At 39.3% G+C, this 23,534-nt stretch overlaps 1 protein-coding gene across 4 annotated transcripts in view; it reads left to right on the top strand.

The window, feature by feature from the left end:
* LENG8 (leukocyte receptor cluster member 8) overlaps positions 1-22,555 on the top strand; it is a 62,516-nt gene extending 39,961 nt beyond the window's left edge. For 3 of the 4 annotated variants that reach the window (XM_053690752.1, XM_053690750.1, XM_053690751.1), the window contains 3 exons: positions 9,613-9,742; positions 9,837-10,044; positions 21,030-22,555. In XM_053690752.1, coding sequence (XP_053546727.1) covers positions 9,613-9,742; positions 9,837-10,044; positions 21,030-21,192 — 501 coding nt within the window. In that variant the 3' untranslated portion in view covers positions 21,193-22,555. Of the gene's footprint in view, positions 1-9,612; positions 9,743-9,836; positions 10,324-21,029 lie in introns of those variants that run through there. The other variant, XM_053690753.1, reaches the window with a different exon arrangement.
* Positions 22,556-23,534: the final 979 nt, after the last annotated feature.

Here is a 23,534-nt window from a genome sequence, read left to right as displayed (position 1 = left end):
GTTCCATTTGAACCTCTACATTCCATAGATATCAAGTTACTATCTTGGAAAGTTCTGTTTTTGGTTGCTATTTCTTCTGCAAGAAGAGTTTCTGAATTATCTGCTTTGCAGTGTAATCCACCCTATCTGGTGTTCCATGCAGATAAGGTCGTTTTGCGTACTAAGCCTGGTTTTCTTCCGAAAGTTGTTTCCAACAGGAATATTAACCAGGAAATAGTTGTTCCTTCTCTGTGTCCGAATCCAGTTTCAAAGAAGGAACGTTTGTTACACAATTTAGATGTAGTTCGTGCTTTAAAGTTCTATTTAGAAGCAACTAAGGATTTCAGACAAACCTCATCTTTGTTTGTCGTCTACTCTGGTAAGAGGAGAGGACAAAAAGCTACGGCTACCTCTCTGTCTTTCTGGCTGAAAAGCATTATCCGATTGGCTTATGAGACTGCCGGACGGCAGCCTCCTGAACGAATCACAGCTCACTCCACTAGAGCTGTGGCTTCCACATGGGCCTTCAAGAACGAGGCTTCTGTTGATCAGATATGTAAGGCAGCGACTTGGTCTTCTCTGCACACTTTTGCCAAATTTTACAAATTTGATACTTTTGCTTCTTCGGAGGCTGTTTTTGGGAGAAAGGTCTTGCAAGCTGTGGTGCCTTCCGTTTAGATAACCTGATTTGCTCCCTCCCTTCATCTGTGTCCTAAAGCTTTGGTATTGGTTCCCACAAGTAATAGATGACGCCGTGGACCGGACACACCAATGTTGGAGAAAACAGAATTTATGCTTACCTGATAAATTACTTTCTCCAACGGTGTGTCTGGTCCACGGCCCGCCCTGGTTTTTTAATCGGGTTTGAAAAACTTCTCTCTATACACTACAGTCACCACGGCACCCTATAGTTTCTCCTTTTTTTTTCTCCTAACCGTCGGTCGAATGACTGGGGGGGCGGAGCCAAGGAGGGGCTATATGGACAGCTTTTGGTGTGCTCTTTGCCATTTCCTGTTAGGGAAGAGAATATTCCCATAAGTAATGGATGACGCCGTGGACCGGACACACCGTTGGAGAAAGTAATTTATCAGGTAAGCATAAATTCTGTTTTTATTATTCTATAGGCTGGAATTGAGCTCTGACTTCTTAAGGCTAACCTTGCCTATATATCTCCTGAATTTGACTTTAGAGACATTGAACTGTAAAACGAGTTTTCCTTAATGTGTTTGACCTCTTAAAGTAGCTGTAGAGTATAAAATGTACCTTTTTTGCATGGTTTTTGTATATAAAGTAGCTGTTTCTTTTTTAAGACGCAATGAGTCCACGGATCATCTTAATTACTAATGGGATATTCACCTCCTGGTCAGCAGGAGGAGGCAAAGAGCACCACAGCAGAGCTGTTAAATAGCTCCTCCCTTCCCTCCCACTCCAGTCATTCTCTTTGCCTACGTTAGTGATAGGAGGTGGTAAAGTGAGGTGTTAGATTAGATTCTTCAATCAAGAGTTTATTATTTTTAAAGTAGTGCCAGAGTGTGCTGCTTTTTTCTAGGCTGTAGCCGTAGTCCATATCAGTCTCTTCAGTAGAGCTTTTGGTGGCTTTAGAGCAATGGGAACTTGTGGGACATAATTCTCACTGCACCTCCCATATAATTTTTTGCTGCCCTTACCAAGAAAATCTGAGGGATATTTACTCAGGACTTTCGTTTTAAATTACAGGTCCATGTGAGGGAGAGGACCTCGCAAACCTGGGAACTGCCTTACTGTCCGGCAGAAGATAAGGAGGTAAGTGCTGACTTTATTCTGGGGGTGGAAGAGGAGACTCAGAAGAAAGTTGGGCACTTAATTTATATTTATTCCTCATTGGATTCAGCTTCTTTATCAAAGGCTTACAGAAAGATTCCCTCAGAGTTTTAGGGGACACTTTGGGACAGTCAGACGCAGGCACTGGGGCTCTCATTTCATAACTGAGCTATACATCAGAACGAGCTCAGTGTGAAGTGATGTATGGGACTTGTGTTTTTTTTCATCTCCTGGTGGTTATAGTAGCCGACTGGGAGATCACGTATTGCCATAATGGATGAATTGCCATCACAGAATAGGCTCAGTGTGAGGCAACAGTTTAGATGCTGGGGCTGTATGGGACATGTGCTCTCATCTCCCGGCGGTTTCATGATAGCCGACCGGGATGATCCCCTATTGCCAAAAAACTGATGCAAATACTAAGACGGGCTCAGTGTGAGGGGAGTTATGCTTAGTGAGGATATTTGAATGGAACTTGTGTTATCTCCCCGCGGTTTAATAATAGCCGACCGGGAGATCTTTTATTGCTATATTGTTGATTTGCCATAACAGTTGATAGGCGATGCATGGGACTTATGTTCTTATCTCCCGGCGGTTTGATAAAGCCGACCAGGAGATCTTATTGCCACTAGTGAGCTATGCTATATTGAGCTCAGTGTAGGTGATTCCACGTTAGTTGTTTCTCGGACTAGAAGTTGAACAGTCTGTTATTATACTCTTGGCCGTTTTACTTATTAAAGATATTGATGGCGACTGGGAGAGGAGTATGTTAACGCCCACGATGGGCGGAGTTATGTTGCGCCAATTTAGTTTTGCACCACTTTGTTCTTCCTGGTATCGGAAGATTTAGTGGAGTGTTTTTCTCGTTAAGGTGAACTTATTGCACCGGACAGTTTTTCAAAAGGGCTTAGTCCGGAATATCTAACTCATTTATGCACAAAAAAATAAAAAGTTAGTTTTAACATTTTAAAGAGACTAACATTTTATGTGTTACTTTTATTAAAGGAATTTCAGCTTTTTGTTGTTTAATTCATCCTTTGTGATTTAGGATTGAACAAGAGCACACAAAAAAATGAAGTCTCTCTTTAAAATTTAAAGAGACAGTAACTTTTTTTGTTTGTTAATTTTTATTAAAATATTTAACTCCTTTTCTCCAACATAGGTGTGTCCGGTCCACGGCGTCATCCTTACTTGTGGGATATTCTCTTCCCCAACAGGAAATGGCAAAGAGCCCAGCAAAGCTGGTCACATGATCCCTCCTAGGCTCCGCCTACCCCAGTCATTCTCTTTGCCGTTGTACAGGCAACATCTCCACGGAGATGGCTTAGAGTTTTTTAGTGTTTAACTGTAGTTTTTATTATTCAATCAAGAGTTTGTTATTTTGAAATAGTGCTGGTATGTACTATTTACTCAGAAACAGAAAAGAGATGAAGATTTCTGTTTGTATGAGGAAAATGATTTTAGCAACCGTCACTAAAATCCATGGCTGTTCCACACAGGACTGTTGAGAGCAATTAACTTCAGTTGGGGGAACAGTGAGCAGTCTCTTGCTGCTTGAGGTATGACACATTCTAACAAGACGATGTAATGCTGGAAGCTGTCATTTTCCCTATGGGATCCGGTAAGCCATGTTTATTAAGATCGTAAATAAGGGCTTCACAAGGGCTTTTTAAGACTGTAGACTTTTTCTGGGCTAAATCGATTCATTATTAACACATATTTAGCCTTGAGGAATCATTTATTCTGGGTATTTTGATATAATAATATCGGCAGGCACTGTTTTAGACACCTTATTCTTTAGGGGCTTTCCCAAATCATAGGCAGAGCCTCATTTTCGCGCCGGTGTTGCGCACTTGTTTTTGAGAGGCATGACATGCAGTCGCATGTGAGAGGAGCTCTGATACTTAGAAAAGACTTTCTGAAGGCGTCATTTGGTATCGTATTCCCCTTTGGGGCTTGGTTGGGTCTCAGCAAAGCAGATACCAGGGACTGTAAAGGGGTTAAAGTTAAAAACGGCTCCGGTTCCGTTATTTTAAGGGTTAAAGCTTCCAAATTTGGTGTGCAATACTTTTAAGGCTTTAAGACACTGTGGTAAAAATTTGATGAATTTTGAACAATTCCTTCATGTTTTTTCGCAATTGCAGTAATAAAGTGTGTTCAGTTTAAAATTTAAAGTGACAGTAACGGTTTTATTTTAAAACGTTTTTTGTACTTTGTTATCAAGTTTATGCCTGTTTAACATGTCTGAACTACCACAAGAACAAGCTACTTAACATTCCTTTCAAGGGGAAAACGCTGTTTGGCCCTGACTTGAAAGAGATTATCTCTGATATCACTGGGGGTAAGGGCCACGCCCTTCCTCAGGATCGGCCTTTCAAGGCAAAAAATAAACCTAATTTTCGTCCCTTTCGTAGAAATGGACCAGCCCAAAGTGCTACGTCCTCTAAGCAAGAGGGTAATACTTCTCAAGCCAAGCCAGCTTGGAGACCAATGCAAGGCTGGAACAAGGGAAAGCAGGCCAAGAAACCTGCCACTGCTACCAAGACAGCATGAAATGTTGGCCCCCGATCCGGGACCGGATCTGGTGGGGGGCAGACTCTCTCTCTTCGCTCAGGCTTGGGCAAGAGATGTTCTGGATCCTTGGGCGCTAGAAATAGTCTCCCAAGGTTATCTTCTGGAATTCAAGGGGCTTCCCCCAAGGGGGAGGTTCCACAGGTCTCAGTTGTCTTCAGACCACATAAAAAGACAGGCATTCTTACATTGTGTAGAAGACCTGTTAAAAATGGGAGTGATTCATCCTGTTCCATTAAGAGAACAAGGGATGGGGTTCTACTCCAATCTGTTCATAGTTCCCAAAAAAGAGGGAACGTTCAGACCAATCTTAGATCTCAAGATCTTAAACAAGTTTCTCAAGGTTCCATCGTTCAAGATGGAAACCATTCGAACTATTCTTCCTTCCATCCAGGAAGGTCAATTCATGACCACAGTGGATTTAAAGGATGCGTATCTACATATTCCTATCCACAAGGAACATCATCGGTTCCTAAGGTTCGCATTCCTGGACAAGCATTACCAGTTCGTGGCGCTTCCTTTCGGATTAGCCACTGCTCCAAGGATTTTCACAAAGGTACTAGGGTCCCTTCTAGCTGTGCTAAGACCAAGGGGCATTGCTGTAGTACCTTACTTGGACGACATTCTGATTCAAGCGTCGTCCCTTCCTCAAGCAAAGGCTCACACGGACATTGTCCTGGCCTTTCTCAGATCTCACGGATGGAAAGTGAACGTGGAAAAGAGTTCTCTATCTCCGTCAACAAGGGTTCCCTTCTTGGGAACAATAATAGACTCCTTAGAAATGAGGATTTTTCTGACAGAGGCCAGAAAAACAAAACTTCTAGTCTCTTGTCGGATACTTCATTCCGTTCCTTTTCCTTCCATAGCGCAGTGCATGGAAGTGATCGGTTTGATGGTAGCGGCAATGGACATAGTTCCTTTTGCGCGCATTCATCTAAGACCATTACAACTGTGCATGCTCAGTCAGTGGAATGGGGACTATACAGACTTGTCTCCGAAGATACAAGTAAATCAGAGGACCAGAGACTCACTCCGTTGGTGGCTGTCCCTGGACAACCTGTCACAAGGGATGACATTCCGCAGACCGGAGTGGGTCATCGTCACGACCGACGCCAGTCTGATGGGCTGGGGCGCGGTCTGGGGATCCCTGAAAGCTCAGGGTCTTTGGTCTCGGGAAGAATCTCTTCTACCGATAAATATTCTGGAACTGAGAGCGATATTCAATGCTCTCAAGGCTTGGCCTCAGCTAGCGAGGGCCAAGTTCATACGGTTTCAATCAGACAACATGACAACTGTTGCGTACATCAACCATCAGGGGGGAACAAGGAGTTCCCTAGCGATGGAAGAAGTGACCAAAATCATTCTATGGGCGGAGTCTCACTCCTGCCACCTGTCTGCTATCCACATCCCAGGAGTGGAAAATTGGGAAGCGGATTTTCTGAGTCGTCAGACATTGCATCCAGGGGAGTGGGAACTCCATCCGGAAATCTTTGCCCAAGTCACTCAGCTGTGGGGCATTCCAGACATGGATCTGATGGCCTCTCGTCAGAACTTCAAAGTTCCTTGCTACGGGTCCAGATCCAGGGATCCCAAGGCGGCTCTAGTGGATGCACTAGTAGCACCTTGGACCTTCAAACTAGCTTATGTGTTCCCGCCGTTTCCTCTCATCCCCAGGCTGGTAGCCAGGATCAATCAGGAGAGGGCGTCGGTGATCTTGATAGCTCCTGCGTGGCCACGCAGGACTTGGTATGCAGATCTGGTGAATATGTCATCGGCTCCACCTTGGAAGCTACCTTTGAGACGAGACCTTCTTGTTCAGGGTCCGTTCGAACATCCGAATCTGGTTTCACTCCAGCTGACTGCTTGGAGATTGAACGCTTGATCTTATCGAAGCGAGGGTTCTCAGATTCTGTTATCGATACTCTTGTTCAGGCCAGAAAGCCTGTAACTAGAAAGATTTACCACAAAATTTGGAAAAAATATATCTGTTGGTGTGAATCTAAAGGATTCCCTTGGGACAAGGTTAAGATTCTATCCTTCCTTCAAGAAGGATTGGAAAAAGGATTATCTGCTAGTTCCCTGAAGGGACAGATTTCTGCCTTGTCTGTGTTACTTCACAAAAAGCTGGCAGCTGTGCCAGATGTTCAAGCCTTTGTTCAGGCTCTGGTTAGAATTAAGCCTGTTTACAAACCTTTTGACTCCTCCTTGGAGTCTCAACTTAGTTCTTTCAGTTCTTCAGGGGGTTCCGTTTGAACCCTTACATTCCGTTGATATTAAGTTATTATCTTGGAAAGTTTTGTTTTTAGTTGCAATTTCTTCTGCTAGAAGAGTTTCAGAATTATCTGCTCTGCAGTGTTCTCCTCCTTATCTGGTGTTCCATGCAGATAAGGTGGTTTTACGTACTAAACCTGGTTTTCTTCCAAAAGTTGTTTCTAACAAAAACATTAACCAGGAGATTATCGTACCTTCTCTGTGTCCGAAACCAGTTTCAAAGAAGGAACGTTTGTTGCACAATTTGGATGTTGTTCGCGCTCTAAAATTCTATTTAGATGCTACAAAGGATTTTAGACAAACATCTTCCTTGTTTGTTGTTTATTCCGGTAAAAGGAGAGGTCAAAAAGCAACTTCTACCTCTCTCTCTTTTTGGATTAAAAGCATCATCAGATTGGCTTACGAGACTGCCGGACGGCAGCCTCCCGAAAGAATCACGGCTCATTCCACTAGGGCTGTGGCTTCCACATGGGCCTTCAAGAACGAGGCTTCTGTTGATCAGATATGTAGGGCAGCGACTTGGTCTTCACTGCACACTTTTACCAAATTTTACAAGTTTGATACTTTTGCTTCTTCTGAGGCTATTTTTGGGAGAAAGGTTTTGCAAGCCGTGGTGCCTTCCATTTAGGTGACCTGATTTGCTCCCTCCCTTCATCCGTGTCCTAAAGCTTTGGTATTGGTTCCCACAAGTAAGGATGACGCCGTGGACCGGACACACCAATGTTGGAGAAAACAGAATTTATGTTTACCTGATAAATTAATTTCTCCAACGGTGTGTCCGGTCCACGGCCCGCCCTGGTTTTTTTAATCAGGTCTAATAATTTATTTTCTTTAACTACAGTCACCACGGTACCATATGGTTTCTCCTATGCAAATATTCCTCCTTAACGTCGGTCGAATGACTGGGGTAGGCGGAGCCTAGGAGGGATCATGTGACCAGCTTTGCTGGGCTCTTTGCCATTTCCTGTTGGGGAAGAGAATATCCCACAAGTAAGGATGACGCCGTGGACCGGACACACCGTTGGAGAAAGTAATTTATCAGGTAAACATAAATTCTGTTTTTCTGAACCTACTCCTTCAAAGGCATTTGCTGTTTAGGAGTCTGACAATGTCAATTTATGCCACAAATTTTAACTATAATCCCCACAAAATCCATTTGTTACTTTAGGAGGTTTTATCTATCTATTGGGTTCTTGTAAAGCGCATCTATTCACACGTAAGGGTCTCAAGGCGCTGAGGGTTGCAGTTCAGTCGAAGAGCCAGGTCTTGAGGTCCTTTCTGAATTTAGTTAGGGCGGTATCTTGTCTTAGGTGTAGCGGGAGGGTGTTCCAAGTCTTGGCTGCCAGGTGAGAGAAGGATCTGCCTCCCGCTGTGGTTTTCCTGATGCGGGGGATGACTGCGAGGGCTTGGTGGGCTGATCAGTTTTCTGGCAGGGGTATAGAAGGTAACGTGGTGGTTCAAGTATTCGGGACCGATGTGGAGGGCCTTGAATGCATGGGTGAAAAGCTTGAAGGTTATTCTTTTGTTGATTGGAAGCCAGTGCAGGTCCCGCAGGTGTTTGATGTGGCATTGACTAGGGATGTCGAGGATTAGTCTGGCCGAGGCGTTCTGGATGCGCTATAGTCGCTTTTGGAGCTTGATGGTGGTGCCGGCGTAGAGTGCATTACCATAGTCCAGTCGGCTGCTGACGAGGGTGTGAGTGAAAGTCTTCCTGGTCTCGGTTGGGATCCATTTCAAGATCTTTCGCAGCAGGTGAAGTAAGTTGAAGCATGCAGAAGAGACGGCGTTGATTTGCCGGTCCATGGAGAGCGATGAGTCCAGGATGACGCCTAGATTTCGTGCATGGTCGGTGGGGTGTCCGAGGGCTGGTACCCTTGAAAAAGTCCGGCCGAGACACGGACGAAACGCGTAGGGTTTGTGGGACATTGTGTCAAAACATCCGTTGACCGCCAGCAGTTTGGGAGGCATCGCGTCTGAAGGGGGACGCTCCGGAATCCTTCCCATCACTTGTGACGTCAGACGCCGGTTCTCTGTGAATCAGCGCGGTGTGAACTCGGACGCCGAGTGTATCGAGTGAGGCTCAGACTGTTATTGCTGTTAATCCTGTTGTGACTGGGGATTGTTCAAGCTTACTTCAGTGTAAGTTACTATGTGTTTTTTTATTGTACCTGATCTAAATACATTTCTCAAGTTTTTGTGCTTCTCCTATTTTTTCTTCATAGTTTCACTCCAACATGTAAAATGGATACTTTGAACACTTTTAAAGCAGTTCTGTTTAAGGAACAGTATACTGTAACCGATCTGAGAAACGGTTCACTTTATATGAACGACAGTGACTAGCATTGTTTCCTTATTTAGAGGAGCTATTCTGGATTGAGACTGCAGACAAGTGGTGTGTGGTTATTGAAAAACAATTGCATTAAACACTTGTTTCAATAATGTTTAGACTTGGTGAATCTGTTGATGTATATTTGACATGCATTCAGCATTATCGTTAGCTGCTGAATGTGGAAGAATGCATCACACTAAGATCTGTGTAAATCCAGATCTTAGTGTATTGCGCTTTCACAAGAAGAAATTTGTCTCCGACAAAAGCTGAATGCTGCGTCTCTTATGTCTTGTAAAAGCATTGTATGGTTTTAAAATGCAGTGGCCAAAAACGTAAAATTTATAACTATCTGCATCTTTTCTATAGGGCGCAATTCCTTTTGTATTTGTTTTGTAACCTTATTTTACCCAGCGCTACAAATATATGCTGATGATAATTGTCTAAGGAATATAGCTGGGAGATTAGTTTTTCAATTATTTCATCAGTGCAATCCAATAATAACCTTTTCGGCACGTTAACATATATTCCCGTTGAGGCTGTGTTTACTGTAGTTGCAGTGGATGTATTCAAAGAATTTTTTTTTTTAAATAGAGGCATGCACATTTTACCTGGTGTAACTGCATTTAATAGGCAACTATTGTTTCATTTTTTGTCATTTTCAGGGAGACCATGAAGAGTTTAACCAATGCCAAGCCCAGCTGAAATCTCTGTATGCAGAAAATCTTTGTGGGAATGTTGGTGAATTTACAGCTTACCGTATCTTGTATTATATCTTCACAAAAAACTCTGGCGGTATGTATTAAAAAAAAAAAAAGTGAAGGTAATGAGCTTTGAATAATCTTGAAATCTCTATTCAGATTTTCTTTCTGTCATTATTTTTATATAGATCTTACAACAGAGTTGGCTTATTTGACGAAAGAATTGAAGTCTGACCCATGTGTTGCTCATGCACTCGCACTTCGAAATGCCTGGGCTCTCTCAAATTACCATCGTTTTTTCAAGCTTTACCGTGGTGCACCACGCATGTCAGGGTATCTCATTGACAAGTTTGCAGAGAGGGAGAGGAAGTCTGCCCTTAAAGCCATGATTAAAACGTATGTAAAGGGAAACCAGTTAGTAAAAACTAAAAAGCCTTCTCTGCATTTTTGTTTTCTCCAAGTACCAAATAGGTTGGTTTTTTTGGGGAGGGGGGTACTAGCTGTATTCATTTTCAACAAAGTTCATAGATAATATTGTATGTAAAAGTTATCCAATTTTAGTAAGTCAAATTAGGCTAGAATGTTTGCTCTAAAAATATTAGACTATATTTATATTGTATTAATCTGTGCTATTATGTTAACTTTTAAATTATGATCATGTTAACTAGCTCGAAATTGACCTATTTTTTTAACCTTTGTAGGTATTTCTAAACTCAAGCTGCATATTGGGTATATTGTTAGTCAGCCATTGCATTATAAAGGTAGTTGGGACAGTGTACTGTGACCTTTATTCCCCCTTTTAATGTGTTCCCAACTATCTATTTTAACTGCTGTAGTGTATTAAATTGTTTAAAATAACTGTACCTTTATTTTGCCATTTAAATAGCTGATTTTGCCTATTGTATCCCCGCCTATACTGTAAATTTAATTTTAAAGTACTGGTTATACAAAAAGCTATGTAAACAGAGTTTAGCAGAAATCAAGCTCCCAGTGATGAGGAGCATAAAGATAATAGGCTCATTTTTACATTCTCTCAAAGTAATGGTCTCACGTATATAGTGAGAAAAAAGTGGATTTAGTGTAAATATAGAGATAAGCGAATGATGACTTTCACTGCGAGCTCAGTCCATTTGAGTGGGTTGTGGCTTCAATTAGATGCAGCTATTTAACATACAAAAATATACCTAAAGGAACAATTTCTCAGTGGGTTTGAACTCTGCAGCTTGTATAACAAGTCATTGTAAACACATCAAGGGGAAAACTGTTTTACAGTACACTGTCCCTTTTTAAAGGGACAGTCTACACCAGAATATTTATTGTTTTAAAAGATAGATAATCCCTTTATTACCAATTTCCCAGTTTTGCATAATCAACAGTAATAATAATTATATACGTTTAAAGGGCCATTATACACTCATTTTTTTCTTTGCATAATTGTTTTGTAGATGATCTATTTATAAAGCCCATAAAGTTTTTTTTTTTTTTTTTTGTTTTTTTTAAATGTATAGTTTTGCTTATTTTTAAAGAACATTGCTCTGATTTTCAGACTCCTAACCAAGCCCCAAAGTTTTATTTGAATACTGTCAGCTACCTTCTCCAGCTTGCTCCTGTTTGTGTAAAGGGTCTTTTCATATGCAAAAGAGGGGGGGGGGGGTCTTATTTCCCAATTGCAGTGGGCTTTCCAGCAACCTTTTCAACAAAGCTAAACTGAGAACTTCTAAGTAAGTTTTTTTTTTTTTTAAAACAGTTTTATACTGGATTTTTATATCGGTATCTGTGCATCTTATTCTTTATAGTAGTGTCTATTACATGCAGTTATATGAAAATGAGTTTATACTGTCCCTTTAACCTCTGATTATCTTGTATCTAAGCCTCTGCAAACAGCCCCTTTTTTCAGTTCTTTTGACAGACTTGCAGTCTAGCCAATCAGTGCCTGCTCCCAGATAACTTCTCGTGCACGAGCACAGTGTTATCTATATGAAATATGTGAACTAACACCCTCTAGTGGTGAAAAACTGTTAAAATGCAATCTGAAAGAGGTGGGCTTCAAGGTCTAAGAAATTAGCATATGAACCTCCTAGGTTAAGCTTTCAACTAAGAATACCAAGAGAACAAAGCAAAATTGGTGATAAAAGTAAATTGGAAAATTGTTTAAAATGACATGCTCTATCTGAATCATGAAAGTTTATTTTGGCCTAGACTGTCCCTTTAAGAGCTACTTGATGTTTTCTCTTAGAATTATTGCACTCAGCTGATGTCTTCTAAATCCACTCATTTTTAAAGCTGAAATTCAGGAGTAAGGATAAAATGTTTGATTATGTTACTTGCTTTCAATTAGAATTTTACATTATAATCTTCTGCCATTAAAGTGAATGTAAACTTAACCCTCATTGCTCACGGCATTGGATAGACTTTTAAAAATTAGGCAGTTTAATTAATCAAATATTTAATATTTATTTACTACAATTTTTGCCTTTTTAAAGCTGACAATAAGAGCAACTCTCCCGTCTGCCATATTGTGTATGAGCCCCTTTGCACAAACGTCATGGCCCGGGGGAAAAAGGATTTAGTTATTTTTAAGAATCGTCATCTATCAATCAGTTACACAATATGGTGGGCAGGAGAGCTGCACTTATTGACGGAGCATTAAAAATTGTAATGTAAAAAATTTGAATTAAACTCTGCATTATTTTTAAAAGTCTATCCAATGCCGTGAGCAATGAGGGTTAAAGGGATCTTTTGTGATTCAGATAGAGCATGCAATTTTAAGCAACTTTCTAATTTACTCCTATTATCAAATGTTCTTCATTCTCTTGGTATTTTTATTTGAAAAGCAAAAATGTAAGTTTAGGTGTCGGCCCATTTTTTATGAACAACCTGGGTTGTCCTTGCTGATTGGTGGATAAATTCATCCACCAATAAACAAGTGCTGTCCAGGGTTCTGGACTTTCTTTTTTAAATAAAGGTAACAAGAGAATGAAGAAAAAATAGGAGTAAATTAGAAAGTTGCTTAAAATTGCATGCTCTATCTGAATCACAAAAGAAAAAAATTGGGTTCAGTATCCCTTTAAGTTTAGACTGTAAGGGCTAGATTTGGATATTTACCAATTTAATATACTGTAAGAGTTTAGAACCTTTTTGCTTCTTTCACGTGAAGATTTGAAAGCAAACCTTTAAAATGTTTGCCATTAGTATCAAATTGCATTACAAAAAATCTTGCTCTACTGGTGTTGATAAAAATGTATAGATAGCGTTGTTTTGAAACCATAGATTTTTAACTGCTCTTTAATAGCCCTGCTAGTGTTCCAGCTATGCATAATTCAGAACTCTTAATGCAAATTTTTATAAGTCATGTTCAGGGTCTTTTAAAGACTCATTAAATGCTAAAATTATGCTTCATGCTAAAGATAGATAAGCTGCGTTTTTCAACTTGCTTGTGCAGCATGTTACTGTCCATCTATCTAGATCAGTGTGGGGGATAAGCTGTTTCAGAACGTGTTTTTGTGTTTTTTTTTTTTGTTTTTGTTTTTTTTTAAAGTGTTTATTTCAGGCTAAATTGCATTAAAATTAGGTAAGTAAAACATATACAACTGAATACTGAGCTAGTGCAGAGTTCCCAAAAAAGATATAGCAAAATATTCCTGCTCCCTTGTGGATAATTTTGGGTATAACTAACTAACTAGTGGTACACAAAATTTAGGAACCTTTGTGATGGTTCAGATGCATAGACGTGTATTCTATTTTGCTTATTTACAACATATTTATTACTAAATAAGATGTTTCTTTCATGTAATTAACAAGAGTCCATGAGCTAGTGACGTATGGGATATACATTCCTACCAGGAGGGGCAAAGTTTCCCAAACCTTAAAATGCCTATAAATACACCCCTCACCACACCCACAAATCAGTTTTACAAACTTTGCCTCCAAGGGAGGTGGTGAAGTAAGTTTGTGCTAGATTCTACGTTGATATGCGCTCCGCAGCAAGTTGGAGCCCGGTTTTCCTCTCAGCGTGCAGTGAATGTCAGAGGGATGTGAAGAGAGTATTGCCTATTGAATGCAGTGATCTCCTTCTACGGGGTCTATTTCATAAGGTTCTCTGTTATCGGTCGTAGAGATTCATCTCTTACCTCCCTTTTCAGATCGACGATATACTCTTATATTTACCATTTCCTCTACTGATTCTCGTTTCAGTACTGGTTTGGCTTTCTACAAACATGTAGATGAGTGTCCTGGGGTAAGTAAGTCTTATTTTCTGTGACACTCTAAGCTATGGTTGGGCACTTTATTTATAAAGTTCTAAATATATGTATTCAAACATTTATTTGCCTTGACTCAGAATGTTCAACTTTCCTTATTTCCAGACAGTCAGTTTCATATTTGGGATTATGCATTGAATTATCATATTTTTTCTTACCTCAAAAATTTGACTTTTTTCCCTGTGGGCTGTTAGGCTCGCGGGGGCTGAAAATGCTTCATTTTATTGCGTCATTCTTGGCGCGGACTTTTTTGGCGCAAAAATTCTTTTCCGTTTCCGGCGTCATACGTGTCGCCGGAAGTTGCGTCATTTTTTGACGTTATTTTGCGTCAAAGATGTCGGCGTTCCGGATGTGGCGTCATTTTTGGCGCCAAAAGCATTTAGGAGCCAAATAATGTGGGCGTCTTTTTTGGCGCTAAAAAATATGGGCGTCATTTTTGTCTCCACATTATTTAAGTCTCATTATTTATTGCTTCTGGTTGCTAGAAGCTTGTTCACTGGCATTTTTTTCCCATTCCTGAAACTGTCATTTAAGGAATTTGATCAATTTTGCTTTATATGTTGTTTTTTTCTTTTACATATTGCAAGATGTTCCACGTTGCAACTGAGTCAGAAGATACTACAGGAAAATCACTGCACAGTGCTGGAGCTACCAAGCTAAGTCTGCTATAAACTTTTGGTATCTGTTTTCTCCAGCTGTTATTTGTATTGCATGTCATGTCAAACTTATTAATGCAGATAAAATTTCCTTTAGTACTGTTACATTACCTGTTGCTGTCCGTCAACATCTAATTTTCAGAGTGTTCCTGATAACATAAGAGATTTTATTTTTTAAATCCATTAAGAAGGCTATGTCTGTTATTTCTCCTTCTAGTATACATAAAAGTCTTTTAAAACTTCTCTCTTTTTCAGATGAATTTTTAAATGAACATCATCATTCTGATACTGATAATGGTTCTTCTGGTTCAGAGGTTTCTGTCTCAGAGGTTGATGCTGATAAATCTTTGTATTTGTTCAAGATGGAATTTATTCGTTCTTTACTTAAAGAAGTGTTATTTGCATTAGAAATAGAGGATTCTGGTCCTCTTGATACTAAATGTAAACGTTTAAATAAGGTTTTTAAATCTCCTGTAGTTATTCCAGAAGTGTTTTATCTCCCTGATGCTATTTCTGAAGTAATTTCCAGGGAATGGAATAATTTGGGTAATTTATTTACTCCTTCTAGACGTTTAAGCAAATTATATCCTGTGCCATCTGACAGATTAGAGTTTTTTGGGACAAAAATCCCTAAGGTTATGGGGCTGTCTCTACTCCTGCTAATGTACTACTATTCTTATGGCAGATAGTACTTCATTTAAGGATCCTTTAGATAGGAAAATTGTATCTTTTCTAAGAAAAGCTTACTTATGTTCAGGTAATCTTCTTAGACCTACTATATTTTTAGCGGATGTTGCTGCAGCTTCAACTTTTTGGTTAGAAGCTTTAGCGCAACAAGTAACAGATCATAATTTTATAGCATTATTATTATTCTATAACATGCTAATAATTTTATTGGTGATACCATCTTTTGATATCATTAGAGTTGATGTCAGGTATATGTCTCTAGCTATTTTAGCTAGAAAAGCTTTATGGATTAAACTTGGAATGCTGACATGTCTTCTAAGTCAACTTTGCTTTCCCTTTCTTTCCAGGGTAAATAATCATTTTGTTCCTTTCCTCACAACAAGGAACAAAAGCCTGATCCTTCATCCTCAGGAGCGGTATCAGTTTGGAAACTATATCCAAGCCTTATAGAAACCTATAGCCAGCTCCTAAGTATCTATGAAGGTGCGGCCCTTATTCCAGCTCAGCTGGTATGGGGCAGATTACGTTTTCTTCAAAGAAATTTGGATCAATTCCGTTCTTAATCTCTGGTTTCAGAAACATTGTTTCAGAAAGGTACAGAATTGGCTTCAAGTTAAGGCCTCCTGCTAAGAGATTCTTTTCTTTCCCGTGTCCCAGTTGACACAGCAAGGCTCAGCATTTCTGAAATGTGTTTCAGATCTAGAGTTGGCTGGAGTATTTATGCCAGTTCCAGTTCTGGAACAGGGGCTGGGGTTTTATTTTATCTCTTCATTGTACCAAAGAAGGTCAATTCCTTCAGACCAGTTCTGGATCTATCATTATTGAATCGTTATGTTAGGATACCAACATTCAAGATTGTTACTGTAGGACTATCCTGCCTTTTGTTTAGCAAGGGCATTATATGTCTACAATAGATTTACAGGATGTGTATCTGCATATTCCGATTCATCCAGATCACTTTTAGTGTCTGAGATTCTCTTTTTAGACAAGCATTACCAGTTTTGTGGTTCTACTGTTTGGCCTAGCCTCAGTTCCAAGAATTTTTTTCAAAGGTTCTCGGTGCCCTTCTTTCTGTAATCAGAGAATAGGGTTTTGGTATTTCCTTATTTGGACGATATCTTGGTACTTGCTCAGTCTTCTCATTTTCGAAGAATCTCATACGTATCGACTTGTGTTGTTTCTTCAAGTTCATGGTTGGAGGATCAATTTACCAATCAGTTCATTGATTCCTCAGACAAGGGTAACCTTTTTAGGTTTCTAGATAAATTCAGTGTCTATGACTCTGTCCTTGTCAGACATGAGAAGTTTAACATTGATATCAGCTTGTCAAAACCTTCAGTCACAATCATTCCCTTTGGTAGCCTTATGCATGGAAATGTTGGGTCTTAGGACTGCCGCATCAGATGCGATCTCCTTTGCTCGTTTTCACATGCGACCTCTTCAGCTCTGTATGCTGAACCAATGGTGCAGGGATTACTCAAAGATATCTCAATTAATATCTTTAAACCGATTTTACGACACTCTCTGACATGGTGGACAGATCACCATCGTTTAGTTCAGGGGGCTTCTTTGTTCTTCCGACCTGGACTATAATCTCAACAGATACAAGTCTTACAGGTTGGGGAGCTGTGTGGGGGTATCTGACGGCACAAGGGGTTTGGGAATCTCAGGATGTGAGATTTCCGATCAATATTTTGGAACTCCGTGCAATTTTCAGAGCTCTTCAGTCTTGGCCTCTTCTGAAGAGAGAGTTGTTCATTGTTTTCAGATAAGACAATGTCACAACTGTGGCATACATCAATCATCAAGGAGGGACTCACAGTCCTCTGGCTATGAAAGAAGTATCTCGAATTTTGGTTTGGGCGGAATCCAGCTTCTGTCTAATCTCTGCGGTTTATATCCCAGGTATGGACAATTGGAAAGCGGATTATCTCAGTCGCCAAACGTTGCATCCGGGCGAATGGTCTCTTCACCCAGAGGTATTTCTTCAGATTGTTCAAATGTGGGAACTTCCAGAAATAGATCTGATGGCTTCTCATCTAAACAAGAAACTTCCCAGGTATCTGTCCAGATCCCGGGATCCTCAGGCGGAGGCAGTGGATGCATTTTCACTTCCTTGGAAGTATCATCCTGCCTATATCTTTCCGCCTCTAGTTCTTCTTCCAAGAGTAATCTCCAAGATTCTGAAGGAATGCTCGTTTGTTCTGCTGGTAGCTCCGGCATGGCCTCACAGGTTTTGGTATGCGGATCCTGTCCGGATGGCCTCTTGCCAACCGTGGACTCTTCCGTTAAGACCAGACCTTTTGTCTCAAGGTCCTTTTTTCCATCAGGATCTGAAATCCTTAAATTTAAAGGTATGGAGATTGAACGCTTGATTCTTGGTCAAAGAGGTTTCTCTGACTCTGTGATTAATACTATGTTACAGGCTCGTAAATCTGTATCCAGAGAGATATATTATAGAGTCTGGAAGACTTATATTTCTTGGTGTCTTTCTCATCATTTTTCTTGGCATTCTTTTAGAATACCGAGAATATTACAATTTCTTCAGGATGGTTTAGATAAGGGTTTGTCCGCAAGTTCCTTGAAAGGTCAAATCTCTGCTCTTTCTGTTCTTTTTCACAGAAAGATTGCTATTCTTCCTGATATTCATTGTTTTGGACAAGCTTTGGTTCGTATAAAGCCTGTCATTAAGTCAATTTCTCCTCCTTGGAGTTTGAATTTGGTTCTGGGGGCTCTTCAAGCTCCTCCTTTTGAACCTATGCATTCATTGGATATTAAATTACTTTCTTGGAAAGTTTTGTTCCTTTTGGCCATCTCTTCTGCCAGAAGAGTTTCTGAATTATCTGCTCTTTCTTGTGAGTCTCCTTTTCTGATTCTTCATCAGGATAAGGCGGTGTTGCGAACTTCTTTTGAATTTTTACCTAAAGTTGTGAATTCCAACAACATTAGTAGAGAAATTGTGGTTCCTTCATTATGTCCTAATCCTAAGAATTCTAAGGAGAAATCGTTGCATTCTTTGGATGTTGTTAGAGCTTTGAAATATTATGTTGAAGCTACGAAATCTTTCTGTAAGACTTCTAGTCTATTTGTTATCTTTTCCGGTTCTAGGAAAGGCCAGAAAGCTTCTGCCATTTCTTTGGCATCTTGGTTGAAATCTTTAATTCATCTTGCCTATGTTGAGTCGGGTAAAATTCCGCCTCAGAGAATTACAGCTCATTCTACTAGGTCAGTATCTACTTCCTGGGCGTTTAGGAATGAAGCTTCGGTTGACCAGATCTGCAAAGCAGCAACTTGGTCCTCTTTGCATACTTTTACTAAATTCTACCATTTTGATGTATTTTCTTCTTCTGAAGCAGTTTTTGGTAGAAAAGTTCTTCAGGCAGCGGTTTCAGTTTGAATCTTCTGCTTATGTTTTTTGTTAAACTTTATTTTGGGTGTGGATTATTTTCAGCAGGAATTGGCTGTCTTTATTTTATCCCTCCCTCTCTAGTGACTCTTGTGTGGAAAGATCCACATCTTGGGTAGTCATTATCCCATACGTCACTAGCTCATGGACTCTTGTTAATTACATGAAAGAAAACATAATTTATGTAAGAACTTACCTGATAAATTCATTTCTTTCATATTAACAAGAGTCCATGAGGCCCACCCTTTTTTGTGGTGGTTATGATTTTTTTGTATAAAGCACAATTATTCCAATTCCTTATTTTATATGCTTCGCACTTTTTTTCTTATCACCCCACTTCTTGGCTATTCGTTAAACTGATTTGTGGGTGTGGTGAGGGGTGTATTTATAGGCATTTTAAGGTTTGGGAAACTTTGCCCCTCCTGGTAGGAATGTATATCCCATACGTCACTAGCTCATGGACTCTTGTTAATATGAAAGAAATGAATTTATCAGGTAAGTTCTTACATAAATTATGTTTTTCAATATTGGTGATAAAAATATGAATATAATGCATGCAGGTTAAAGCAGCTTCTGTTGTGACTATTTCTGGAAGTAATCTAAAATTGACATCTTCAGGACAAGTTATCCAGGTTGCTTATTTTGCAGTATGTTCGAGACATACCACGATAAAATATTTACCCATTCCCCAGTTTTGCATAACCAACAAGGTTATATTAATACACTTTTTACCTCCTGTAATTACATTTTTTTTTAAAGTGATTGCAAAGTTGACCTATTTACTGCCTAGTTTATAAAATTAATAAAAACAGGGGCACTTTAATTGATTCAAATTTAAGACACTTCATTTGTAAAATTCCATTTAGTGATGGTACACATTGCACCGTTCCTCCGCCCGCATCTCCTACTTTATTTAGCTGAGCAATGACGAATCCAGCTTCATCCAATCGTTGCATGCCCCACTTGGCGTCCAGCTCATGGGGCACGCACCGATTGAATGAAGCCAAATTTGTCCTTGATCAGCTGAATAAAGTATGAGATGCGGGCGGAGGAACGGTGCAATCTTTACCATCACTAAATGGTAATTATTTTACAAGTGAAGTCTTAAAAATGTTAATCAATGAAAGTGACCCTGTTTTTAAAGTGAATGTAAATTTTGATGCTAAAGTGCCCGGTTTGTAAAAATGCAATTCATCAAAATTTATATTTCACTTGTTGTGAAGAAATACTTAACTTTTAAACTTGACAGCCGCTTCAGCTTCCTCCGGTCGTTGCAAGGCATTTCTGATGTCAGAAATGATGGATAGGTCATCCTCCAATCATGTCTTCCCCCCCCCCCCCGGGGGAATCAGTGTCTGATTCAATGTCGTGATTGGAGGAAGCCGGATTCATCATTCTAAGACCCAGGAAGAGGCTTTGCGACGGGTGGAGGAAGCTGGAGCTGCTGTCAAGATTAAAAGGTAAGGTTTTTTTTTTTTTCTTCACAGCACAAGTGAAATGTAAATTTTGATGAATTAAAGTGCCCATGTTTTTAATCGGATTTTTAAAAACCGGGCACTTTAGCATCAAAATTTACATTCACTTTAATAATAATAATAATAATGTAATATACAAGGCAGTAAATATGTAAACTTTACAATCTCTTTCAGCCTCTGCAGACTGCCCCCTTATCTCAGTTTATTTGACAGACTTGCATTTATGCCAATCGGTGCTGGCTCATACGTAAGTCCATGGGAATGAGCATTATCTATATAACACATGAACTTTCACTGTCTAGCTGTGAAAAACTGTCAAAATGTTTGCGATAAGAGGTGGTGTGTTCAACAGCATAGAAATCTGTTTGAGCCTACCTAAGTTTAGCTTTTAACAATGAATACCAAGAAAACAAAGCAAATTTGATGAAAGTTGTTTAAAATTGCATGCCTTATCTGAATCATGAAAGTTTAATTTTGACTAGACTGTTCCTTTTTAAAGGGACATGAAACCCAAACATTTTCATGATTCAGACAGCTTATGCGATCTTGAATTACTTTCTTATTTACTTATAATATTTAATTTGCTTTATTCTCTTATCCTTAGTTGAAAATCATACATAGGAAGGCTCAGGAGCAGCAGTGCATTACTGGGAGCTAGTTGCTGATTGGTGGCTGCACATAAACGCCCCTTTTCATTGGTTTACTGGATGTGTTCAGCTAGCTTCCAGTAATGCAATGCTGCTTCAACAAAGGACACCAAAAGAATGCAGATTTGATCAAAGTAAATTGGAAAGTTGCATAAAATCACATACTTTATCTGAATCATAAGGTGTTTCTGATATTGGTTTTCTAACTTATTTTTTTGTTCCTCTTCCCCCATTGCTCTCTTCCCCTTCAGTTTTCGTCCAGTGCTCCCAGTTTCCTACGTTCAGTCAGAGCTGGCCTTCGAGAACGAGGATGAGTGCCAGAGTTTCCTGGCTTCTCTGTCCCTTGTGTACGCAGGGAACGACACCAGCAAGATCGACTGCAAGCTCAGCTTGGTGGTCTTGCCAAATTTCTAAATGTCCTATTTTTAATATCTGAATCTATAAATGTGTCATAGAACACATGTTTATGCTCACACCAAGTGTGTAAATGAAAGAGAATGCTTGCTTTTCTGTTTCACACATTTTCTTTCACCTGCCACAGAATAAGAGTGAAAGGGTTTCAACAAGTATTCAAAATTCTAATGGGCTTTTACAGTCTTCTGTGATTCGTTGATGTTGTTTACTAAAATTACTCATTTATCATCCATCTACTTGCATACTTTCACCATGTGTGCAGTTGATCAACTTAATGCACACTGCTCATATTTGCAGGGTTAACTATATAGTTTGGTTTACTGACAATATTTTACAGTATTTATTCTTCAAAATGAATCTGAATGTATTGCCCTTTAGTTTTGAGATGTTAAAGCTTTTACAAAAACATACAGAATATAGTTCTCTCATAAGTGTAATTAGTGAGCATTCCACATTTCTCAGGTGAGACCAGAACTATTTTGGAAGATTTTAATAGCACTATTTAGAAAGGTGTGTGGCATTATCTTCAGTGTGCAGTTTTCACACATTAAACAGAGAAGTAGGCATTCTGTAAGTTATAGCTTTATTCTTAAGCTACTATATATTTGTATATTTTGTGAATATGGGATTTTCTTTTGATGTTGATAAAAGGGATTTTTCTACTTTTTTTTTTTTTATATTCTACATTTAACTGTTTTTTTGCTTTGTGACTCTGTTGAAACTAACTATGTCTCAGTTTTCTCTCCTTTACCTCACTTGGTGCAAACCTCTTTCCACTGGGCCAAGCAGAAGTGTACGTAATGGCTCTGGAGAGGAGGCATGGCATTTCGGGAGGAAAACAAGTCAACTCAAAAAGTCTGGGAGGAGAAAAATAAGCTTTGAATCACTACAGTACATAGCAGAAAAGACTTTTAGAACTTTTTTTGCATTTAAAGTCGTCAGTAAGAAGGCCTAAAGTAGATGAAGATCTGCAATACCAGCTATAAAATATCTGGAATCCGTACTCCTGGAGCCTAACAACCTGTGAGAAGATGTTTTTTACAATAAGTTGTTAATTTAGCCCTCAACCCTATTTATTTATTTTTCTTTCCCTTTCCTTTAACATGTTTTGTCTTTTTTTGTTTTTGTTTTTTTTTTCTTCAGGTAAATATTAAGTTTGAGATTTCACAATTTTTATACCCGTTTACTCCCCCCCCCCTCTTACTGCACTGCATTTCTTTTCTATTGTCATTCTGATACCTCTGACTGATTAAATGTGTAATTGATAATGTGCAATAATGTTTATGGACAAATGCTCTTTTTTCCAGATGTTCCTTCTTTCCTCCCATCCTCTCTAATATTTAATAAATTCTTGAGTTGCAAATGTTTGTTTTTCTTACACCATTGGTTTGTGATTGAGCAGAAACCGAAAATTAGATTTATTTTTCCATTAGTGTAGGGCAGGGGTAATCAAGCTCATTGTATCCGGGGGCCACTGGCCAAGTGTTCGTCTCCTACTTGAACAGAGTGAGTGCTCTGGAACAGGATATACTAGAACCTTGAAGTGACATTTACCCAAGTAGTAGTGCATGGTAGGAGCTCTAGTCTACAATAGACATACACAGTATATATTTAGCTTGTGAGTGCCAAGTGAAGTGATCATTCTGGAACTGAATAAAAAGTGGCCTTTATCCAAGCAGTGCATAATGGGAGACTACACTGGGAATGCATGCTTGTCTTTATATTTATCTTGTGAGTGCCTAAATAGATCAACTTGCTATACCTCTTAGAAACATAAAAAATGGGATGGGGCCAAATTAATAATTTACCTAATAAACAAGGGAGGGCCAGATTAAACTATCTTGAGGGCCGCATATGGCCCCAGGGCCTGTACGTTGAGACCACTGTTGTAGGGCTTGACAAATTCGTTAAAGTTTGGAGACAGATATTTAATATTTTAAAACATAAACTGAGGCATGTGTACCTATCGTTTTGTTTAGAGTTTGTATTATGGATATCAAGTCTCCTGCTACATTAATTGTTTTAGGCACATTTTCATTTAGCACCAGATATTACTACACTATGCCCTTCAGCAGTACATGGGTTTACTAACTCATTTGCTGTTTGGGCTGCAGCCACATTGTTATGCAAAAATGTACATATGCAAGTAAATCACAATAGGGGTAGATTAAAAAATGTACAAAAAATTCTGACCAATCTTAAACAAATCTGTTCTATATGTCTCCAATTTTTGTATACAGTAACTACAATAGAAGTATCATTTTGCATAAGCAAGCATGACCAAAAATTACATCTAACTCATGTAGGATGAATTCTCATTTTCTGTCTAAAGACACGATGAG

Source organism: Bombina bombina, chromosome 8 (genome assembly GCF_027579735.1).
Source record: "Bombina bombina isolate aBomBom1 chromosome 8, aBomBom1.pri, whole genome shotgun sequence".
In the NCBI taxonomy this organism is placed as follows: Eukaryota; Metazoa; Chordata; class Amphibia; order Anura; family Bombinatoridae; genus Bombina; species Bombina bombina.
This window is presented reverse-complemented; position numbering and strand designations above follow the sequence as displayed.